The 24,952-nt window shown below is 36.8% G+C and overlaps 1 protein-coding gene across 3 annotated transcripts in view; it reads left to right on the top strand.

Annotated features, from left to right (window-relative positions):
* CC2D2A (coiled-coil and C2 domain containing 2A) overlaps positions 1–24,952 on the top strand; it is a 55,565-nt gene that overhangs the window by 25,932 nt on the left and 4,681 nt on the right. For 2 of the 3 annotated variants that reach the window (XM_053976134.1, XM_053976133.1), the window contains exons 17-31: positions 1,946–2,084; positions 2,920–3,123; positions 6,476–6,568; positions 8,380–8,471; positions 10,223–10,390; positions 11,825–11,930; positions 13,298–13,407; positions 13,527–13,623; positions 14,884–14,982; positions 17,522–17,698; positions 18,478–18,498; positions 19,575–19,778; positions 20,239–20,328; positions 21,087–21,200; positions 23,355–23,489. In XM_053976134.1, coding sequence (XP_053832109.1) covers positions 1,946–2,084; positions 2,920–3,123; positions 6,476–6,568; positions 8,380–8,471; positions 10,223–10,390; positions 11,825–11,930; positions 13,298–13,407; positions 13,527–13,623; positions 14,884–14,982; positions 17,522–17,698; positions 18,478–18,498; positions 19,575–19,778; positions 20,239–20,328; positions 21,087–21,200; positions 23,355–23,489 — 1,849 coding nt within the window. The remainder of the gene's footprint in view (positions 1–1,945; positions 2,085–2,919; positions 3,124–6,475; positions 6,569–8,379; positions 8,472–10,222; positions 10,391–11,824; positions 11,931–13,297; positions 13,408–13,526; positions 13,624–14,883; positions 14,983–17,521; positions 17,699–18,477; positions 18,499–19,574; positions 19,779–20,238; positions 20,329–21,086; positions 21,201–23,354; positions 23,490–24,952) is intronic. The other variant, XM_053976135.1, reaches the window with a different exon arrangement.

Genomic DNA, 24,952 nt, shown 5'->3' with positions numbered 1-24,952 from the left:
TTTAAAAAAAAATATTTCATAATCAAGACTTTTCATAATCTTTTTCCTTAAATTTAGATTTTCTACTTTGTGCTGTAACCCTCTGCAGATACCTTAGGGTACATATTTTTGGTAAATGTATTTTAGTTAGAAATTTTACATTTTAGCATATTATTTCTAGACAATTGAAGCTGATTAATTCAATTTTATGATTTTTCTAATTGAGAGTGAATATATTGTCAAGGAACCTTCCTGTAATTATTTTGCTGAGAGCAGAAACTCCAGTTGTTTCTTATCTTAAGTGCATTTGGAGAAGCTATATCTAATTTGCCCTGAGGCTGCAAGTTGGTTATTGTAGATTATTTGTCCATTCTGTTGCTTTTATTTAATTCCATAAAGTCAGATGGATGATACATAAAGGCTTCTTTTGTAACATCCGTAGGTACCTTCACTATAAACCCTTAAAAGTTTTCCCATAGTTATTAATACTGAGCAACTATGAATACTTCTTCCAGCTGATTCATTTGTCAGGTTTTTATTTATTTAGCAGCTAGACATTAGCTTGCAAATCATTCTGTTACTATTGTTAACCAAGCTGCAGCCATTCAAGCACTTTGCTGATCAACATATCAGTACTCTACTGAGTTTAGTGAGAGTAGAATAGATGAGATTGAAATGTAAAGATGGATTCCCAACAGCTAACTTTAACTCTTGAGACTAATCACTGTATTAAATGGAGAACCGAAGAATTTCAGAAGGAAGTTTTCTGTGAAAAACTCTTCTTTGAAACACCTTGTGGAGATGAACGGCTCTCTGTGACTTTCCATTGTCTGTTGGGAAGGTCAGAGACAGGATTTTCATTACTAATGTTAGCTTTTGCTGCCCATGAGCTTTTCAGCACAATTGTGATTCAGTTGGCATTTGTTCAAGACTGATGCCTAAAGATAAACTTGATGTTCCTGCTTTATCTGCTGTTCCAATAACTGCTGGATATTTGGCTAATTCTAACCAAGCACAAGATTTAAAGTTTCCTTGAAAATACTCAAGTAAGTAGAGGTCAAAGACTGAAACTAGCACCCCTAACATGAGAAGGGGCAACATCCACTCCAGTGGTATTTGGCTAATAAATAACACACATATCTTGGTGCATTGGCCTTATGTGTCAAGGTTTGAGTGTCAGTGGGCTTTCAGATGTGGCTTCTGAAGATGCCAGATGGCAAGAAGGGCAGTGTACAAATGGCCTCCAGACTACTTACCATACTCCCTTGCCTACTGTGAATACAGCAAAGTGAGTGGGAGCATCCAGAGGATAAAGACTTGGGACTTGTAGTTACAAGGAGGATCGTAAGCAGTGCTGCATCACAAGAGAGAAGGCTGCAAGGGTTTCCCAAGCTCAGGCAGTGTCCTCTCCAGCCAGAATGCAGTCTGGACATGGCAGGCAGAGCAGAGTGCTGGCAGCAGTCCCAGACATGATGAGGGGATGATTCAGGCCCCAGGGTCTATGCAGAAACAGCAAGGAGGGGGCAGAGACAAGGACTGAAATGCAGGCTGAAAGCACCATCCAGGAGGACAGGTCAAAGACAGGAGCTAAGATACAACGCAAGTAAGGACTGTATGTTTGAGAAGTTCTTTGTCAAAACTTCTATGTTACCTTTCACAGTGTGAGGCAATTTATCTTCTTACTTGCAGCAATGTGGAATAGCATAGGTATATCAGGAAGGTATCAAAAAGCACCTTATTACCTGTATAAAAGTTGTCTTCCATCAGTTCCTTCGTATTTCCCATTTCCTTTGCTTTGCAATTGATCATTCCCTCAGTTCCATAGCTACAACTAAGAACTGTCAACTTACTATTCAGACTGTGGGGAGCTTTTGGCGTTTTTCTAATACTGTTTTAAGTACTTTTTTTAAATATTGCTAAATCAAATGTGTTTTAGGTATAAGTTCTGTCAATTCTGTCTTTTTAGTGCTTTAAAAAATATTGATGCTATTGCATCCATTGGCACATCAGGCTTAACTGATATGAAGAAACTAGCTAAGTGGGCAGCTGAAGCAAAACTTGATCCAAATGACCCAAACAATGCAGCTCTGATGCAGCTGATCATGGTAAGTGTTGTTTTCAGAGCTGAAGGGCTACTGGAGCTATGGAACTCCTAGTCACCAGAACCTCCCCAGGCAATCTGCATGCATGCCAGGGAGGTAGCAGCATTTGAATTTGTGATGGACATACTTGTGTGAATGTTAAGAAGCAAAATATCTACTAAAAATATGATTAATGCATTTAGTAGTAGGTTTTTTACATATTAATGAATATGATTTATTAATCCATTCCATAGTCGCAAAAAATAGGTGTAAGGGAATGCGCATACAGATCAGTTAATAAATTAAAAACAAAATATGGATTTTGAGTTTGTTGTTTTGTTAAAATGCAAGGGAATTTCCAGTGTACTTGTGTGGTACTCAATAAGAAATTGCTCATTAATGAGGATAGCACAGAGATCTCGGGTGTTGTAGAGGCTTCAGCTTTTTTAAACAACAAATTGAGGAGCTATTTACATAGCTGTTTGATTTACATGGCTGTTTATTTACATAGCTGTTTAATTTACATAGCTATTTACAAAGCTGAAGTTCTGTAAATGGATCTCCTTTACTGTACAGTTTCCTAGGTTACTCTGATATGTTATAGTTTTCATAGTCTCTCATCTTTTGTTTATGATACAAGGAAATAGAATTTTATTATAATCTGTAATGTGTAATCTCATTTGCTTTGCTCAGTAAAACACTACTATAAATTACCTGGTGTTTCAGTCTGTGTGAGCCATCCTTATTGCTTTTGCTTAAAATGAACATCCTTGCAATATGCACATAAAATTTATTATGGCTATTTTATAGATATTTGTCACTTTGTATGTAAAAGTTAATATTTTTGTTACTAATTTAGATTACTGCAAGTGGAGAGGCACATGTTCCTGATTTCTTCAGATTGGAACAGTTGCAGCAAGAATTTAATTTTGTTTCTGATGAGGAGTTTAATAGATCAAAGAGATTCCGACTCTTGCAGCTCAGAAATGAGGAGGTGGCAGAGTTCCGAAACTATAAGCAAGTCCCTTTACATGAACGAGAAATCAGTGAGAAAATCTTCCAGGTAGAATGTTATCTGAAATACTTCTTTTCTAGTTTAAGTGCTGATAATATTTGATTTGCAGTTAAGTCAAGCCAAGCGGTTCTTTAAAGAATGCAAAGCTATGCTGTCATGAAAAAAACAATAATTTTATTCCTTCAGTCTTTTCTATTACTATTTTCATCTAATTAAACTAGCTTCCTTCTAAGGCAATATTTCCACAGCCATACTTCATTAAGAGTTAAATAAAACAGAAAAACTGCTGTAGACAAAAATGATATAAGTTACTAGTTTTCGTTAAAGTTGAGATACTTTTTTAACAAGTGATTCTAGATATAAAAAGGTAATTCAGAGATTATTCAGGCTTAGGCCTATTAGCTTTTGAGCCCTTTTTGGGGGGGGACTGTTAGAAGCAATGACTCTAAGAATTAACAACTTTTTTTGTTTTATTAGAGCCTGTGTTACAGATACATCTGTTTTAGTACATTTCTCCAATTAGCTTACTTTGTCCTTGCCTGCCTGTTAATTATCTTGTTGAAATGCAATGTGTGCATTTTTTTTTATTTGGGTTATACTACAGTTATTTTTATCTCAACTCTGTTATTAGTTTTAAGTCATGCATTTTTTTGTTCTTAGCAATTCATGTAGCTAAGGAGCATTTTAGTGGGTTCATTGGCTTAGGAGGATCAGAGTCATCTCAGATTCTGGCAAATGCTGTTTCATCCCTACTTCTTCTGACATAGATTTATTTGAATTTTTTTTTCCTTTCTATTGGATGATACATTCTTTTAAAAATATTTATTAATTCAGACATATCTATCCCTTTGCAATAAATATTATTATTTTTTGAATGTTAGGTTAGTTTTGTATCTTTTATATAAAGATGTACCACATGTTTGCTGTACCTTTCTAAACCAGTTCATTTTATAGCTATTTTCATTCATTTTATTTAGCATTCAAAATTTGAAAGCCATAGTTTAAGAATTATTTCGATAGAGTGTTGTTGTTGGTTTTTTTACATTAAGGATGAATTGGATAAACCTATGATTGCCCATTCCAAGTTTATATTATATGCTGTGATCTTCAAAATTTAAGTTTCAAGTGATAATGTTCCTAGTTGATTTACTAGCAATTTGGTAAAAAGGTTTGGAAGTTTGTAGAATCATGGAAATACTATTTGGAAAATATTCTCTGGAGATCATCTGGTCCTGCTTTCTACTGAAGTGGTGGTACTGTTGCCAGCACTAGATGAGCTCAGCTGTTTATTTGCCTAGCCAAGTCTTGAAAACCTCTAAATGGGAGACTCCACTGCCTTTTTGGATAACCTGTTCCAGTGCTTTGCTATCCTTCCAGAGATTGTTCAAAAAAAAAAAAGAAAAAAAAAGTCATGTCCAACCTGAGCCTTCCAGGTTGTGTTTAGTGGCTGCTTTCCCTTGTACTGTCTGGAACAAGAGAGATGATTTTGGCACCCTGTCCTTTGTAACTGCCCCTCAAAGAGTTGTGGGCAGATACTGCATTGCTCATTAATCTCTTCCTCACCAGACTGATGAATTTGAACACCTTGCCCAGTGCAAGAAAGACTCTGAAATATTGGAGTAAGTCCAGTAGAGAGCTACCAGAATATGTGCAGTGCTGAAGGACATGATGTACAAGGAGAGGCAGAAAGGACTAAGGTTGTTTTTGCCTAAGCAGGCAAGGCTTGAGGGGTTTTCTTACTGCATCCTTCAGGTACCCAGTGGTGCAGAGGAAACAGGGAGACTCATCTTAGAGTTGAGATGATGATAGACATAAGTTACTCCCAGAGGCATTGCAGTTAAATATAATGAAAACATTTTTCACAAAGAACATATTCAAGTTCTTGAACGCATTGTCCATCAAGTTTATAAAATTGCCATCTCTGGAGATACTGGAAATTCAACTGTCCAAGGCCCTGAGCATTCTGACTGGAGTTGTTCTGACTCTCAGAGTTCAGATCAGATGACCACCAGAAGTCTCTTCAAGTCTACATTATTCTAAGATTCTGACCTCTTCTTGTAGGTCATGTCCTCTAGGCCTCTTGCTGTCTTAGTCGCCCTTCAGTGGATCCCATCCAGTGTCTCCACATGCCTCTTGAACTGGCAGCTGCAAACTGGCTGCAGTATTTCAGATATGCCCCCTCAAGTGTCAGGCTGCAGAGGCTGGTAGTTTCCCTTTGTCTGTAGGACATGCTGATCCTTACGTATCCTGTGGTTTGCCTTTTGCCAAAAGAACATGTCACTGGTTGTCATTAAACCCACACTTACTTCAATATGGTTGTTATTCTTCTGGTTGCTTTTCAGTCTGTGCCAGTGCATGAAATTATTCCACCCTCAATACAGAATTTTCCCTTTTTTAAATTGAGGCTTCAGTTGTCATAATTTTAAGTCATAAAGAGCCCTCTGAACTATGGTTCAGTCACTCATATTAACCACTCTTCCTAATCAAGTATCCTTGGCTGAATTGCTGTTAGTACATTTAGTTTCCTCATCCAGGTCACTTGTGAAGAAACCGAATATCATCAATCCCAGGGACACTTTGCTTTTTACAGGACACTAACTGGATGTTGAGCTGTTTGTCCTTACTCATAGAGCTCAGACCTGAAGATTAATTTTTACTGAGTACTTTTACATAAGTAGCTGTGGTTCTGAAGCCAGTGTGAATCTCAGATCCTGGGAGATCCTCTTGACTTGTAAGCTCTGATTTTTGCTTGAAAGCTGAGTGTTAGCTCTAGCCTTTTCTTAATGTATGAGACACTTTCCTAAACTTGTAAATAGAAGTAGCATCTCTAAGTAAAGCTTTCACTGTAGTCCATCTATCTCTCACAGCCCTGAGAGATATCCCATTAACATACTTCTCCCTAAGAACCAAGTGCAGTTCTACTCACTGAGTTTTACACCCTATGAAAAGTAATTACTAATTATTTGAAAAAGTACTTACTAGTATTAAAACACAGTTCAGATTTCAGACCATCTTCCAAGAATCTTGCATCATTTCTGCTTGTAAAGGAATCTTCCTGTTAAAGCTGCAATAAGTGAAGCCACTTCCAGTTCAAATGGAATTTTAGTTTATAGCAGCAGGTCAAAGTTCAGCTTTAAAAGAGGAGAGAGAAATCGTCAAGTTATTCATTGTAATTTAAATTACATGAATCTTGTAACTGAATTGTATTCTTGTTTCTATTCATGAAAGTTTAGCATATATTGTATACACTAGCATTAAAAATAGTTTTACAAACTTCTCACATCTGCTGTAGTTTACTGTGGTCCATACATTATTATTAATGAAATACTTAACATTTTTTCTTATATGTGATAAAGCATTGAATATATATTGAAGCACTAACTGTAATAAATATCTTTAGGACTATGAGAAGAGAGTGCAAGAGAGGGATGTGATTGACAGCAAAAATTACCTAGATGCACATAGAGCAGTTGTTGCCAGCTATCTACAGAAGGTAAGATGCTAAATATGTGGTTCACCATATTCCTGTAGGCCATATGTTGCTTCTGTACTTGGATGCTTTATTTCCACGAATACTAAAATCTGATTCATCAGATTCATCTCTAAACGTGACCTACAGACATCTTTAAAATTCCAAGTTAGGCCTGAAACTAATGTAATTGAACAAATGGAGGTCTGTGTTATTTAATGCTATTGAGAATGATGCACTATACAAAATGACAAGCCATCCTGGATATTTCTGTCAGTTCTGAAAATTATTCTTTGCTTCAGTGCCCCAGAGATTTGTGCTGTTGAGTCCCAGGAATTCAGTGATTTCCCTCCTCCCTGTTGTCCTTGTTGTGAGCTGTCATGCTAAGAGCTTAATTATCTCCATGAAAGTGGCCCTAATCACTTCTAAAAATCATTTAATGTAATACACAGCATCTTGTCCTGCAGCCTAAGGCAGAGGGTGTATCTTCATTTACCTTCATTGTGGTGTTAGAGTAACTCTTCCCCTTATATTGATTTAATTACTTTTTCTAGTTTTCATTATATTAAGATGACATTCTCTTTAATCCTTAGGGAAAAGAAGGAAAATATCATCTAACCAAGAAAAGTTTACAATTTCAGACTGGCAAAAAAGCAAGTGTGAAACATGGCTACCAGTTTCTTACCAGTTGTGTAAATATCAAAAAGTGTATCAAATCCTTGCCTGCCAGCAAAACATGAAATATGATGACAAGGATGAATTAAAGTAGGACAAAACAAATTATTGGTTAGAAAGAATGCTTCATGAAAGAAGCATAGAGAAAAAAGTCTAGAAAGAAAGAGAAAGAAAATCTTCCAGGCAAGTGCCACAGTCCATATTCAATATGATAGTATAAAAAATTATTTTTGACAAAGCTGTCATGTCTGTGTCAGCCCCATATGTTTTGCATGGCATTGAACATATGGGTTTTGCAGAACACTGAATAGTAATGGAGTAGTACAGAATAGCATACATTATAGTACCTTTGTTTGCCTCTTTCTTAGATTAAATACCAGTAGCCTTTTTTAAAACAGTACTTGGATACTTTACACTTCTGTAAATTGTCAGATGGGCTAGAAAATTAGATTTCTTGTATCAGAACTGAAATTCAATTCACTCTGAAATGTGATCTTTATATGTGTATAGCTTCTGATGTACTAGCACAGAATATAAAGCCACTACTAGCATTAGTGCTAGAAAAAAAATGACAAAATATTCTTTCAGTCTGCTTTCACACAGTTGTTAGGAGATGAGGGAAGACTTTCATCTCTGTGCTTCACTCTATGACCTCAGCAAAGATATGTAAGGAACTAAGAATTTTAAACATTTATTTGAAATTTGTAATAGAGGCTTCACCAGTTCTGTAGTTCAAAGTATTTCTTTTGATCCTCATAACTGGTACCATAAAGATTTCTCTACAGCCTTTTTTGCAACTTCATTTAGATGTGGAAAATAGATGTCTGTTGGTGTCATTTGTTTTCATAATTGTTTCTGATGGTGAGCTGTAAGCAGATAAAGACATAATTTTTTGATTGTATGTTTTCATATATTCTTCTATCAATCTAGCCAATATGTTTCTAGAGAAGCATTGTATTGGTAAAATGAACTGCTCTTACATTCTAAAGAAATAGCTGGTGGAAAGAAATTTTTCTTTCAACTGTGACCCTTGTAAAATTGGAAAAAATTAAGAACATGTATGTGGATGTTTTGTTTGTGTTTAATAATCAGAATGCAAATATTGGCAGTGGGTTTGGATTAGAAATGAATTTTTGTTCCTTCTCCCTCCCCATTCACAGGTTCGAGAATCAGTAATCAACCGTTTCCTCATAGCAAAACACCATTTCATTCACTCTGACCTTGTCAATGAAGAGGAGATTCCAGGCCTGGGGTAAGAGAGCTATCTTTATTTGTTCCAAATAAAAAAAAAAATGTAAAGTCACCTGCTTTTTTTATTTCTATTTTATAAAGTGTGTTGATGTCACTAACTGATGTGACTTTGTGTTTAGTATAACAGATAAACTTCCAGTCACTGTGTACACCTCTGCCAGTACAGTGCATTGATAAAAAAAGTGTAATAAAAACTTTTTTAAGATAAAGTCTGGTTTTGACAGAAATAATGTGACAACATGTAAATAAGATATAACAGGATATGATGCATTTCTGATGAGCTGAGTATAGTCCAGCTGGTGGACTATGGATTGAATATTTCCAATTTTCAGGCAAGTATCAGAGATAGTAACACTATTACTGACTGGTTCTGTAGGTGATGCCTACTTAGAGTCAGTGCCTATGCCCTGTAAATAATGTGCAATCAATTTTTAACTGTAATTTACTTTGTTTTATTTCCCATATATTTCTCATGCTGATGCTGAATGTTGTCATATGCTGTTTATGTTCAGAAAAGATACTGAGTTTGGAAATTACTGCTTTTCTCTTCTAAGATTATTGTTTCTTTTACTACTTGAGCGCTTTCTTTGGATTTTTGTTTCAAATCCCATACCTGTTGATTTTAACATATATTAGTCATCAGAGTGTAGATGGCTCTTAGTGTTGCTTACTAAAATCTGTGTAAGTAAACAAGTTGCAAAACTTGTTTATTTTCTTTCCTGTAGAAGTTGTTTCTGTTCACTCTCAACACAACACCCTTATACAGTCAAAGTGTTTTTCAACCAGCTGTAGAAATCTAAACAGTCCCATCTGCTGGAGACACAGAGACTTGCTCTCTTACAAAAGACTTCATGCTTGGTTTTAGTTGATGTTTTCACATCAAAGTAGAAAAAAATCTGAACAAGACTACAATTAGCTTTTTTGTTTAAAATAAAATGCTTCATTTATATTTTCTCATCATGAATCCTAATTCATATTGTATTCTATTTGCAGAGATTTATGGCTACTGAATTTAAAATACACCATGGCTTATTTAATATTCACTTAGTGAGATATTTCAGTAACTCATGACTTTGTGTTATTTTAACAGTAACTACTGTGGGGCTTTATTACATAGAAGTAAGAAATGACATTAGCTTCAAATGCCATCAGTTTTTAAATGTGTTTTTTGAATTTCTGCAGTTGATATCAATGATGTAAACATTACATACATCTGCATAAATGAAACACACGTCTTCTTTTTATTGTTTTCCTGTTTTTCTTTTTTTCCTTTGGTTCTGCTTCGCCTTGGGTTATAAGTTCTGAGGGTCCAGGGTATGTTGTGGTGTATTGATTCTGCTTCCTCTCTGTAGCCTATTGTTCAGTGTACCTTGCTGTGTAGATAGATATTTTGCCTCTTCCATACACTGGCTATCATCATCTGTTAGATCCCTTATTTATAGCACTGTAGTTTAGAAGTAGTTTAATTACACTGAAGTTGTGTAATTGTCTTTTTGGCACCTTACATATTTTTTGAGGAAAAAAACCCCAAACAACAAAACTCTTTTGCAATTCCTGAAATGTAAGACAGAACTGGATTAGTGCAGTACTAAACTATTGCAACATTTTGACATTTCAGAGAGTTTTGTTTTGCACTGGCAGGAGGAAATATTTCCTTTTTGTGTTAGTGCATAGTTTTCATGTGGGTCATGATAACACTAGAATGCTGGATTCTATGCAAAACTGACTAAATACCTGGTTTATGATTATTAGCATTTTGGGACTCGGCCTCTTTAAACTGGCAGAACCAAAACGACCATTAAGGCCAAGAAGAAAAGAAAGGAAGAAGGTCACAGCACAGAATTTATCAGATGGAGACATAAAACTGTTAGTGAACATCATCAGAGCCTATGATATTCCAGTGAGAAAACAAGTGATGAGGTATGTTTAAAAGCTTGTTTCCAGTGCAGATTCATTTTCTGGCTTCTGCTGTTTTGAGGACAGATGAAGCAACAGATGTTACAATTCAGCTATGTGTGTTGTTTTGATTCTCATGATAAAAACATACATATATACATTTATCTTTTTACAAATGATGATGTTTTGTAAGTTTGTAGATTAATACAATAATTTTTCAGTAGCTGTGAAATTCAAGACATGTTTTACCAGAAACTATCAGAAAGATCAGTTACAGCTTTGACAGCATTATAACTCTGGTAATACCAGATGAATTATCCCTTAAGGAAGCCTCTTGATAATACTCAGGGAAATTTTAATTCATAATATCTTAATTAAATACCAAAAACAAATATTAAAAAATCCAGTTCTTCACTGTCGGATACTCTATTTGTCTCCTGAGTGTAGCATGTTGATCTCCTTGATGAACCATTTAAGTTAATAGACTGAGCCTAATGTGGCTCTGATTTTAAAGGTGACCTTTACACTCAGGCACATTAAGACAATGCCTGCACTGTGTGATGGTGTGTCATGTAGAGACACGGAGTCTGATTCGGCTCCAGAAGCAGTGTATTAATGCAGTGTTCTCTCTCTCTCTCTCTCTCCCAAAATTAATACACCTTGTATTTAACTCAGAGGTATTTCCAAGCTGGTCAGTTACAGAATTTAGCATTGTTAGCTGTTCTTTCTCTTACTGTATTAGAGGTTCTGTTGCACTCTGTAAATAAATTGATACTGAGAAAAGCAATTCATTGACAGGAAAAAGAAGATGAAAAATTCAATTCATTATCAGAATTACAAAAATAATTAAAACCCCATCCAGTCTTTTTGCATTATATGGTATCTTATTTTGAGCTGATTTATATGTGAATTGTTACTCTTTTATGGTCTATAATGTGGTCTTATCACAAAAAAAAAGTTATGTGGAAGTGCCATAAAAATAAATGTTTTAACATATATTGTCTTCACTTATGGGTTGACAAGTCTGTAATCTTTGTATGAATTCTTTTTTGCCATAGAGGCCTTTCCTGAATACCTGAGATCTACACTGTTCATGAATTCTGCAGGAATTCAACTACTTGAACTTAAAAATCTTGTAGCTCAAAGAGATTGTGTGGGGTATGCAAAAAAAAAAAAAAAAAAAAGTCTGCAGTTGATAAACTTCTGCGAAAAGAGAGCCTCCAGGCACAAAGTACTCTTTTGCAGTGAGGCTTGTAAGAAGTATAAACTCAATACTCCTGTCTGGCATTTTATTTGTTTTATTTGATCTAATAAATATCTTCCCAAGGTTAAAATTGTAACAAAAAGAATCAGGAGTATTTCCAGAATTCTGTATGGCTAATAGGCAATGTGAGGGATTCATATTTTGTAATGAATTCTCTGTCTTCCCTGATTGTTGTTGTCTATTTCCTTTTGTAGCAAACTTCAACAGCCATCAAAATCTTCAAGGTCCTTTAACGAGATGTTTGCAGCCTCTCCATCAGCTCAGAGCCCGCCTAACAGCCCAGAATGGGCATTCAGCCAGGTATGTTACAAAATTGGCACTTTCTGTGAAGCTGTGAGCATTTTCCACAGACAGTAACATTCACCCTCAGAAAGATACCTTATTGGAAAGGTTGCCTTGCTCACTCCTTTATCTCCAGAAGGAGAGTAAAGCTGCAAAAGATTCAGAGAAGGAGATCAGATACACAGACTGGCTTCTGCCCAGTGAAAAATGGTGGGACTTTGAGCCAGAACACCCATAACTGTGAGCAGAGGAGGAGAAGTATGGTAGAAAGGCGCAAAATCACAAGTCAAAGACACTGGATAAGGATTGACTATTTTCTGGCACTGTAAGTACAAATGTGAGTGATGGGCAAATGAAACTGGTAGGAGTTAGGTTCAAAACAAACCTTCAAAAGAAGGTTGTGATTCTTTATTCAGCAGTTGGTTGGTGCCCAGAGAAGTTGCTTACATTATTGTGGATGAAAGAGGTTGGTTTGTGCTGAAGTGGGTATTGGACAAGTATGTGAAGAGTGATCCATTGGGAGTTACTTAATAGAAAAATCATTACAGACTTAGGAAAGTCTTTCATCTGAAAATGTTTGAAGTCTGGAAGAGTAATAGGAGAAAATACCACCTATGCCTGCTCAGTTCTTACTTTCCTGTGTGTGTTGTTTGCTGGCTGTTTTCACAGGCTGCACTTTGGGTCCAGTACACTTTCAGTCTAAATCAGCACAGCCATTCTTATGTCTGACACTGAAATTACAACTGCTTGCTAATTAAAACTAAATTCAGCATCCTTCTGAATGAAAATTAAAGACCTTCAGGGTTTTTATTGGTTTCCTTGTGATTTTCCTTCAAAATTACAGCTTTTTGAAATGTAGAAAAGCTTCTTCCATATGCATTTGAATGTTAAATAAGGCATTTTTAATCACATTAGGGGTTTCTTTTGTCTAGATGAAGTTGCTTATCTGTAAAGGAGCCAGTTTCAGGGACAACTAGGATTGTAGCTGTAGGCTTCTTGGATTACAGATAAGAGGATATAAGTGCACTTTTTTCCAGTGGTGTCTGGATCACATGTTCTATTTCAGTTACTTTCCTTGATTAGATAGCCTGTAGCTTTTCCACTCTCAGAAGAAAATGTGGTTTTGCCACTGTATATAAATAAGTCAAGTATTTTGAATACACGTAAACTTTTGGACATGCTAGTGTGTAAAATATTTTTAAAAGCTTCATAAATGTTTAGAAACCATGAAGTGCAATATTTAAAGTGTATTAAAATTATATCTGGGCTGCCCCAGCCTGGTTGCCACAACGTATGTTTCTCTAAATGCATGAAATGTGTAGTTTAATATGCTCTGATGAGTTTCCACAGAGGTCTGTTTCCTTTGTTTTGATATCTGTTTATAGGTTTTGGTCCGTCCTTTTGTAGAAGTTTCTTTTCAGCGAACAGTCTGCCGGACAACAACAGCAGAAGGTCCAAGCCCCTGCTGGAATGAGGAGCTTGAGCTTCCATTTAGGTATGGCAAAATGAAACCAAATTATTTCTGCATAATAATAATTTATTTTGAACGTGAAAATTTATCCTCATTTTCCTGTACTGTTCAAATCACCTTTTTGATTTATTTAACCTCTTCAGAGCTCCTAATGGTGACTACAGCACCCACAGTTTGCAGTCAGTAAAAGATGAAGTCTTCATTAATGTTTTTGATGAAGTACTTCATGATGCTGTAGAGGTGAGTTCATAATTGAAGGACAGTGTACACTAGAGAACATGGTGAGCTTTTTGAAGTTGTCAGAACAAGACTTTTCCATGTAATAACTTCCCCCATCCTGTGCCTCTCTGTTTCTCTGTTTTGTTATGATTCTGTATCTCGTCAATACTGCAAGGTTATCAGAGGGAGCAATCTTTACAGTGTTAACCTTTGTACAAATTCAGTTTGTACCACATAAAATGCTGCTAGAGTTGAACACATGTATGTAATATGTTTTACTGGTACTTAATGAAGTTGAAGATCCTAAAATTAAGAGGCATCATGAATTGTAATCTGAATTCTGTTCTTTACCTTAATCAGAGCTATTTACTTCATTCCAGATGAGTGATCCCAGTTCTTGTATTTTTTGCTAACTATCTTGTTATGCTTTGTCTCATCTTGTTTTACAAGCTCTTTGGTGAAATAATAATAATAAAAAAAAAAAAGCCCAAACCATGTATTGGTTGTTTATAGTAATTTTTTTGAATGAGACAAGAATTGCAAGTACTAGTAACAAGAAATTTTTGTAAGCTCTCAGTGTTGGCATAACTCCTTCCCCTGTTGAATCCAGTGGAAGCTTTCCTAGTCAATTCAGCAGACACAAAAATAGCAGCACTCAACATTCTTGAAAACATAATCCAGAAATAAATAATGCACACACTTCACTGGGAACAGAATTCTGTCCTCAAAACTGAAATGATACTTGATGAATCAGAAGGAAGAAAGCTACACACTTGAAACTTGGATGTCTTGCCAGAGGATTTTTTTTTTAATAATTATAGGCTGATCATAAAAGATTTGGAAAGCTGATAGGCAGTACACATGAAAACAGTTTTTGCATTTCACAGGGTTTACTTAGATTTTCCTACAGTTTTAACTTCAAAAAACTTTTCTAAACGCTAATAAAATATTTCATTAGTAAGACCAGAGCTTCATTTACTTTGTCTGAGAAGAGTGTTGTGGACTCCTTGTCCAAGTTTTAATTTCTCCATCACAGGTTATACAGGACTTAAACCCTAAAGTGCAAGCACGTTTTATCATGGACTGTGGTGCTCTTACATGTTTTCAGCATCTGGTGTGCTTGAAAGGTGTGCAGAATAATTACTGCTGCACAAGTAATGGAGCTGATACTTACAGAAAATTAATAACAGAATTTTTGTTAATGCATTGATTCAGTTGTTGATTGAATTAAAAGAAATGAAGCTGTCTTACAAAGCGTTATGTTGGGCAACTTTTTAATAGGATGATCGTGAAAGAGGAAGTGGAATTCACACTCGTATTGAGAGACACTGGCTGGGATGTGTTAAGATTCCGTTTACTACCATATATTTTCAAGCAAGGGTAAGTGATTTTATTTGAAGTAAAATACAGAACTGAGAATGGAAAAGGGCTGGAAATGGAATGTCAGATTTAATTATGTTCTTTGTAGTTGTTAGTTTTTTTAAATGGAATTGTTTGAAGATGTCTTTGAAACCACTGGGATTTTTTTGACAGATCTGGTGAGTATTTCCCAGTAAGTTAAAGGTTTTGAAGGGAGAAGAAAAAATATACTCAACAGTGACACTGCAGCCTGACTTCCTTCAGTAGCAATGTTAAAAGCACAGATTTTTTAGGTGGTTTTCTCAGTGGCTTTTGAGGACTGTGGTAGCCTAGATAGATGAACTAGGAATAAAATCACCTAGATATGTGAGGAAATCTGAACTTTTTTTTCACACTTTCCACGAATCACAAGATTTTGATATTTGCCTCTCCCAACCACTTCTTTCTTCCATTTCTAGAACTTTTCAAGAGAAGCTTTCTTCCTGAAATAGCAACAGTTAGTCATGAGAGTAGTAGTAAAACATGCACTTCTTCAGAGGAAATTTTTTTTTTGTCCAGCCCATCATCCTGGACTTAGTTTAAGGAAACTACTTCTTTCTATTCTACTACATTTAACTACTTATTCCCTATCATACTGTAATACAGCTGTAGGACTTCTTCTGCATGGAAGTTGCTCTTTTGTGTAGATCAAATAATCTGATCACAAAAGTCAGGATCTTCATGAAGTAATAAACTGACACATCAGTTGGATTCCTAATGATACATTCATTTGCTATTCTGTGGCCACATGGGGCACTTTTCAGAACCTTAAGGACTTCAAGGCATACTCTGAGCATCCCAGATTCTTTGGGTGGAGGGAAAGTGTGTAGGAGTCTCATTTAATTTGAGGGCAGTGCTTGGTGATCAAAGTGGTTTTCCTGGGCTGTCTCCAAAGTGTAACAGAATGTAATTGTCATGGGATTCAGGAAAGCATGGGATACTTTTCATTGCTGAGAAACTTTGGACAGTGTATGTCTAACCAGGTTTAGTCCACTTGTTTCTGCTAGATCATTAATAATACGTGCTCTTCAACTTGGGAGGTTAATCAGTTCATTTATCTCTTTGAGACATGTGGTGCCCTGTAGCATGAAGCTTTCACTGATTTTAAAGATGTAAGTAGTAAGAAGATCTGACCTTCTTTTCATGGGTCTTTGTCCATCCTGTGCAGAAAATGTCACATAATGTGATCATCATTGCTATTGCATGATAACATGATCCAATGCCCATTTTTAGGGAATTGCTCCATGTTGTATGAATGAAATCCACCTGAGAAGTGTGTCTGCTCACAGAAAGACCTAATGGGCAGACTTGACATTTTAATAGACTGCTTACCAGTACAGCCACCATCCACAATCCATCTTTAAGGATTTCCTATTCTGATGTCAACCTCTTTTCTTTTCAGCTTCTTGATCTTTCTGCTGTAGAACCAAAGTAGCTCCAGAATTCCTGCCAGATTCACTTCTGGGTCTCTTTGAGGAGGTGTTGAAGTTTGTGATTGCCTAAGCAGAGTGTGAGTGCTTGTACAGATCTTCCCAGCAGTAGAGATTCTTTGCATTTGAGCAGGATTCTATATGGAATTTGAAAAAGCCTGATCAGCACAGTGGTTATATCAAGGTGCATCTAGCAACTAAATTTCAGTAGCAAACGAAACATTTCATCATCCTTTTCTAATATACTGGAGCAGAAATTTTGAGTGATATATTTAGTTTTCTCCTCATCAAAACTTAATTTTGTTCTTAAATGTTTGATGAGCCATGCTAGTGAGTCATCTGTTCATTGAAGGTACCCTTTCTGGTGGCAGTTGCCTCAGTTGTGTCCAAATCAGGAGCTTACTGTTTTTGCTTTTCTTTTAAAGCTGAGTACTTCAGTATTGAAACCTGCCCAAGCAAGTGGGCATCTCTTGTCTCACCCAGCCCTTCAGAAAGACCTTATTCTCTGTTTTTGGTAGCAGGGGGAGCTGCCAAGGGCTGGTGGGTCTGGCAGAGCACTTCCATACAGAAGCTGGATAGAAGGGCTCAGTTCTAGTTCCACCCAAGAAGCATCAGTAGGCTGTGCATGGAAGAGGGTCCATCTCTGAGATGCTGGAGCATCCTTCCCACATCACTATAGGCAAGGGCCTGTTGGCCTGCTGCTGCCTGGAGAAGCTTAGTCGTGCAACCTGTATTTTGCCATTTTTTCATTTTTCCAGATAAACAGCATGTAGAGTTTGTGTTTGAAAGAAAAGTAGTGAAAGGCCAGCACTCTTCTTGCTCTGTGAACTAGTGTGTATGATTTCCATTTCATTAAATATTAGTGTTCTTAATATGCAAAAGAGGCTGAAATCGAGTTGTGATTAATATATTTAACAATGAGATACCTCGTGTTTTCCCCACAGTTAATCAACATAAATGTCATACTCTCTGATTTTATTATTTTGTAACTTTAACAATCAAAAGAAGAAAATATGCAGACACAAGTAGCAAATTTATGTGAGAAGGAACTTTTGCTTTTAATGAGAAGTATTTCTCTGTATCTGTTGTAGATTGATGGTACATTTAAGGTGAATATTCCTCCAGTCCTCCTTGGCTACAGCAAAGAAAAGAACGTGGGCGTGGAGAGAGGTTACGATTCCGTGCGAAATCTGAGTGAGGGCTCATATATAACATTGTTTATTACCATTGAACCACAGCTCATCCCCGGAGAGTCTGTCAGAGAGAAGGTAACTAATCACTAATTCATCATACTCTTGCTCTTTGTTTCCAGTGGTGCAGTTCTTGAGATGCATATTAATAGCTCTCCTTACTATACCAGAGGACATGAATGCAAGTACAGAAGGACATTCATACAAATTTGGAGTGGTTTATTTTAAATTTCTTATCTTAGTTCAATTTAATTAGATGCACCATTAAGTGAGATGTGCACTTAATGCATGAGATACCTTTGCCCAGGTATCTAATTTTAGTCCTAAGAGAAAGCAAATTGGCAATCCTGGCTGTGAGCATGTAGTTTTTTGTGTAAACAAAAAAGCATTCATGGGAGTATTTGTGAACAGTGGACAAAAAGGAGGTGGCAGGTGCAAAGAGTATTTTCTTGCTTCTGTTCTTACATTGTTCAAATGAGCATTTTTTATTTATGGCTTCATGCATGCCTTGAGATCCTGAAGATCATAATTCCTAAACAGCAGCTGCTATTTTTTTCAGTTTTATTAGTAAGCCAGAAGTGCCTTAGACTAACAACAATAGTCATTACAATTCTTTGCTGCAACTCTCCAGCTGCAACACATACACCTATTACAGAAAGAGTTTGGCATATTATGGAAAAAAAAAACCTAAATAATTTGCCATACTTTCTTCCTATTCCTGACCTGCAGTTAATTTGAAATGCTTGTGTAGTGTTTTAGGATGCTAAGCATAATTTTAGTTTAATTTTCTGATACCTTTTTTGTTTCTTTACTTATTTTTCCTCTCTTTCCTGCTGTCCTTCCTGAACCTGTATTAGATGAATGAAATGCTTAAGAAGGTACAATATTAATAAATCAGTTGAGATACTCCTGTTGTTCCCAGTTTAAGATTTAGCTTGGGTTTGTGCCATTCAGCAACCTTTTTGCAGTTTGTGTTACTTGACTGTGACATAGTAATTGTTTATTTGCCAGTAATATTTGCAGTAAATTGCTACCTTTAAGTTTACAACATGCCAGAGGCTCTACTTTCTGCTCTTAATTATGGTTGAGAAGAATCACCATTGTGTGCCTTCTCTTCTAACTTGGAGGTCTAGCTGCAGGGCAGTGCCCAGCTGTTCCACCTCAGTTTAAGAAGAGTAACAAATGACAAAAGTGGCTTATTTTAAACAAAAATATTACAAAGGATGAACTTTAATTCTCAGCACCACTAGAAGTATACAAGGAATTCTAAATAGATAATTTTGACCAATCTTAATACCTTTAAAAGATGACATCTTGGGTAACATCATTAAATAATTGTCATTGTGATATAATTAATATGTGCTTTTGAGTCCTACATTTGCTTCTGAAAAATCCCATTTAAAAATGTGGAAATTTTAGACACATCTGAATTACAAGGATTCATCTAAAAATCACTTGAACCTTCTCTGCAAATATGTTGGCATTGAGCAGAGTCGTTGCAGTATTATTTATATAAAAATCATTAGGATTTTATGCTTAATGTCAATTGTGGTTTTAATGGAGTGCTGTGGGAATAGCACATAGGATTAGTACCTAACCATAATTGTTTACTTTTGACTTAATATGTCATGTTACATCCTCATGCTCCCAGGGTTACTTGGCCATAACTTTTCACTACATTTTTAGGTGCTTTAATAAAACCAGTTTATATGTATAGATCATTATGGCCATTCATAAGTAAATGCAAATTACCTGATTTTCCATTGCTTTGACCTTCCTTTTATGTCTGTAAGCAAAATTTTATACTACAAGGCAAGTTCAAAGTGCTATTAGAAAAGAATTTAGCACTCTTTTTATTGTCCTCTAAATGGTGAAATATAGCCAAATATAGTAAAAACTTAAGTCCAAACTATAAGTAAAACTGGTTTTGTATAAATTCTCCTGTCTTTTGAAGTTTGATACCCAAGAAGATGAGAAACTGCTCCAGGCAGCAGAAAAATATGAAGCTGAATGTACATCAAAGTTTCCAAGCCGCCAGTGCCAAACAACTGTAATTGACCTTGATGGAAAAACAGTGTTTGTTACCAGATACATCAAACCTCTGAATCCACCACAGGAGCTTCTTGATGCTGTCCCAGATAGATCTCAAACAGCAGCAGTAAGTACTTAGAAAAGATAGTGAAGTCTCTGGGATACAGATTTCAAGATGTTTGTTTGTTTGCCTGTGCACATGCACATAAGCAAATCTCAGCTTTGTGTCTCTGCTCTACAGCTAGACCTTTTGCAAAGGAAAAACTACAGATCCAAATAAAAGTAGTAATGACTATGAATGACTACGTGTAATACACAGTCCAACTATAGTGATACTGTAAAATAATATTTGTTTTTTCTGCGGAAAAAAATAAGTGTATTAATGAGTATTGTCCTTTAAAAGACAAATAATTATGCCAAACCTCAAAGGCAGTAAATCATATCAGTCTTTGCTAGCTGCTACTGTACTGAGGTTACTCAGTGTTTTGTCACTGAGTGGAAAGAGCAATATTCTTCACATCTGGTATAATAACACTAGAGCATTTTGAATTAAAAGGGGTGACTTGCTCTGTTTTGTTTTCTTGCAGGAGCTGGTGGCTCGATATGTTGCTTTGATTCCTTTTTTGCCAGACAGTGTGTCATTTGCTGGAATTTGTGATTTATGGAGTACATCAGATGTAAGCAATGTATTAAAAAGAAGTTCTTTATCCTCTTGAATGTGACAGAACATCCTAGTGGCCGTGATTTTGGAGGGAGATTGTACTAGATTAGCTCCTGAGGTCCCTTCAGACCTAAATTATTCTGTGAGTCTGTTATTGTGAGGAATATTTTTCTTTGAGACATTTATTTTAAAGATTGAAAGAAGTTGCTTATTCTGATCTGAGACAAAAAAATTATCTTTGATAGGTTGTAATAAGCTAAGAATACGTTAGGGCTTCCAAGCATCTCCCATTTTGTCTCAGTTATAAACCAGTCCATAATGTCATAGACATGCACAAGTGAAGGGATGCTGACTGATGGAGACTTTACAACTACACTTAAAATGGATCATTGTCATTCCAAGGTACTACATTGCATGTAGTGTAAGCAATAATGGGATATTTAGTCTTCTGTCACACAATCCTGTCATTTAGAGAATAACAGCAGACATTGTTTATCATAGATGAAGTTTTTTATCAACTCAGAACTTTAATGGAAAATAGTCTTTCTAAAAAAGACAAAGACCCTGGTTGTTGTGATAAGATCTCCGATCTCATGTTTTGTCACACCATTCACTCTTCATCCTGTGTGTTGAAGCAGTGACCAATAAACAGTAAAGACCAGTTGCAAAGATCTGAGAGGACTCCTTGCTTCAGATCTGTTAAGAAACATTATCAAATATTCTAAGTTGATAACTGCCTAGAAAAACCTTTTTTTATTTTAATACCCCAATTAGCAATTTCTTTATCTTCTGGCGGGAGATGAGGAAGAACACGCCGTGCTCTTGTGTAATTATTTTCTTGGTATGGGGAAAAAAGCCTGGCTTATAATTGGAAATGCCATTCCTGAGGTAAGAGGATTCTTTCATTTGACCTAAGTATTAACTTTTATTTTGTGAAGTCTTTGGCCCCCAACAATGGATAGTTGTTTCTTGCTGGGGTGTTTTTCCAGGATATTATCTAAAGATTAGTGCTGGGAACTGATTCTTTTCAGAGAAGTAAATGAAAATTGAAAACATATCTTAGTATATGCCTGGGATTTTTTTCCTGGACCTCTGTTTCCATGCTGAAACTGGTAGTAGTAGTCATCAAAATACAGTACCAAGTATCTGTAACCCTTGATTTGACTTTAGTTTGTATAAATGGTGTATCCAGGACAAATTGATGGAGACAGTCCCTTCACAGCATCTCAGTCATGGATACACAGACTCTGACCAAGTTTGTGTGGGGTAGGAAGTAATAGGACAGAGGTAATAGGAGAGGGCTAGGGGCATGCCAGGGATTCTTAGTGGTAACACACATCTGCTGATTCTCTCTCTGACTGATGGCAGAGCTGCAATAGTAAAGATAGACTGGTTCAGGCTGGACAAGGCTCTCTCCCTCTGCCCACTGTAATGCAGGCAGGTGCGGCATCTGCTCTGCCTTGGGCTGCTGGGAGCCACTGTGGCAGCAGCTGGGCTCAGATTGGCCCAGAACTGAAACACTGAGCTAGTTTTGCTGCTTGGGAGATGCCTTTGTTCTCAGGGAAGCACTCAGATTTCATAACCAATATTGGACTTTTCAAAAAGGTGGTAACTATTTATAATGCAAATTTCTGCATACATATGAAAGGTTTGTTTGGTAAAAAATTCTGTCTAAGCTAGTTTCTTAAGCACATTCTGAGATACTGCAGTGACTGGAACAGGTACTCAGATACATTCCTTCCCCTCAAAATCTGATGGAGATGCTAGTCACTAATAAAGTGTTTTGTAAGGAGGGAATTTATTCCAGGTATTTCAAGATACCTGGAAAATATAAGGGATGACAAGAACATAGGAGAGCAGTTTAGGTGTCGGAACCCAAGGTGTCCCTCAGACACTCTTGGATGTTCCGGGTCCAGGGCAGAAGCCTCTGAGACCCTGGCAGGCAGCCAGAAACCCCTGTGGTTTTGAGTTTGACCCATGGAACAATTTACCAACTTTGCAGGAAGAACAAGAAATCACAAAAGTTTAGATATTATAATAGAAGTAATCACAAAGTAAAAGGTAGGATTTTTGAGTGCTGTACAGGGGGGTTTTAGGCCTTGTACAGGGGGGTCTGAGTTTTGTACATGGGGGTCAGAGGTTCTAAGATGGAGGGATTTGGGCGTGCCCTGTCCTCCTTCCTTCTTCTTCCTATTCCCCATGTTCTTGGTGGTGTTGGCACTCACAGATTGGTTTAGAGTAGAAAGCCACTGTTCAACATAGGTAATAGGCATTGGGGAAAAACTATAAACATTTAATACGTAATGTGTGATATAAAAGATGGCACCAGCCCCTTGGGAGAAGAAGACGAAGGGAGACGAAGACGGAGGGAGACGGAGAGAGACGCAGAGGGAGAAGGAGTCAGGGACAATGTCAGGAAGTCTGTGTGCCTTGAGATAACATGCAATAAACTGCCTTGAGACCAGACGACTGAAGACTACTGAGTCTTTCTTTGAAGGCACGGGTTGGAGGAGAGACTTTACCACCACCCAGAGTCACCCCAATCTGGGGGAAGACTCCGGCATTTAGGGATTCCTGACAGAGAATATAAAGAGAGCTGGGAAATTCCTTACATGCCTGAGAGGGGAGGCTGATGGCTGAGACACAGGGTGTGCTGCCTAGATGGGAGTCCTTCAGCTCAGAGGCTGCCCATGGATGAGACCTGTGGCAGTAGCCAAGCAGGATGTGTTGATACTGAAGTGGCATCTGGTAAACATTCCTGTATGTGGAATTTCACATCAGTTTGTAGCTGAGACAGGAGCTTTCAGACTATATATGTTAGGAATGGCTTGGAGCTCTGCATGTCTGACATTTCTCTACCACATTAATATATAAGTAATGTAACTGTAATGAACCTGTAAATTCTTCCAGGCAGTTTGCTCTAAAAAGCACTATCCACCTCAATAGTAAAAACTTTGTATTACAAAGAATACAAAGCATACTGTCCTTGTAGCCAGTTTTCAAACATCTTTCTCATACTTTTTTTTTTTTTTTCCTTCCTAGGGACCAACTGCATATGTATTAACTTTGGAACAAAGTCAGTATGTAATTTGGAATCCCAGTACTGGATGTTTTTATGGGCAGTATGATACTTTCTGCCCCTTACAAAATGTGTACTGTCTGATCAGCTGTGATAATGTAAGTGTGCCCAGTCTTGTCACATTTCTAAACACGTAAGAGTTAATAACTTGATTTTTTTTTTTGGCATCATTTGTTCATAGTTGTAAATATGTTTAGGCTGTCATTTATTAGAAATACTATTAAATCTTAAGTAGGTTTTTCAGCTACTTTAAATAAGAAAGATTTTTTAAAAACAGCATTTAGGTAGGTCAAGAAATCTGTTAATGTAATTCACTGAGTTTTACTTACATGTTTCCCAGAGTGGATACGGCCTAAGATTAAAACTGCTTAGGTGAAGAGTAGTCATTCCTCAAAGATAATAGTTTGCAGGTGAAATGTGACTGAAAAATGAGAAAAAAAGTAAAAAGCAGTCACTTGAGTTGCCCATGTGACACTAGGCACAACATGGTTCAATGTGCACAACACAGAGCTGGCACCTCAGGGCACAAAAACAATACTGATTTTCTGTTTGGCATCAAGTCCTCCCATTTATTTGAAAACACACAAGTAATACTAGTGAATGTTCATAATGTATTATTCATTGTGTGGCTGTAAACTCTCTGAGATGGTGGGGCAAGAGAGGAGAAATTGTAGAGCTGGGCAGCTCTGGGTGTGTGAAGGAGCAGCCACAGACTGGGAGCTGAGCCTGTGCTGGGAGGCTCGGAAACCCTGGGAACTGTCCTGCCAGCAGCATTCGCTGACTTGGTTGGAAGCCAGACTTCCCACGTTCTGGGGACACATACAGGGGCATGATAACGAGGTAGAAAGATGTGTGAAAGTCTGAAAATGAGAAAATAGAAGGCAAACTTAAAAAAAGAACGGGTTTATTTGAATGGAAACTGAAAATTGAGTTTAAAAGTTTGTTCCTCAGTTTTTTGGAATGCCATGCATTATGAGTTTTGTTATTTAATCTTCTATGTTCTAGTCTAAACACAGACTCTAACTTTAGATGAGAATTTAAGATTCTAAAGCACATTTATTTTAAAAGTGTCACTTGTTTCACTGAAAGCATTTTGGGGAATGATAGAGTTGTTTGGTTTGGTAGGCTTTTTGTAAGCAGTACTAAACCTACAGTTAAGAAAAATGTAACTCAGTTGTTAATTGCTGGCAGAAGCAACTAATGACTTACTTGAGCACTGACTTGAACTGCAGAACACAACATCATCTTTCAAGGCACCTAATTCCAGTCTCAGTGAGACCGAGCAGTCTCAGCCAGGAGGGCCACACCACCTCACATCCAGCTGGGGCAGAACCACTGTCCTCGAAGGCTCTACACACAACCTCAGTTACAAAGGGTCACACACATTTACATACTAAGTGGTGGTACATTTTGCAGCCTTAGAAATAGTTATTTAAACGTTGTTTGAACAAGAATCCTACAATGCCTGCATGCACCAGACTAGGTGCAGAAGCCAAAATAAATGTCTGTAAAGAAGGAGAGTGCAAGACATGGGTTCCACTTGCTGACAAAATGTGCACAG

This window comes from Vidua macroura, chromosome 4, assembly GCF_024509145.1.
Source record: "Vidua macroura isolate BioBank_ID:100142 chromosome 4, ASM2450914v1, whole genome shotgun sequence".
Classification (NCBI taxonomy): Eukaryota; Metazoa; Chordata; class Aves; order Passeriformes; family Viduidae; genus Vidua; species Vidua macroura.
The sequence above is the reverse complement of the archived record's forward strand: the minus strand, read 5'-3'. Positions and strand labels throughout refer to the sequence as shown.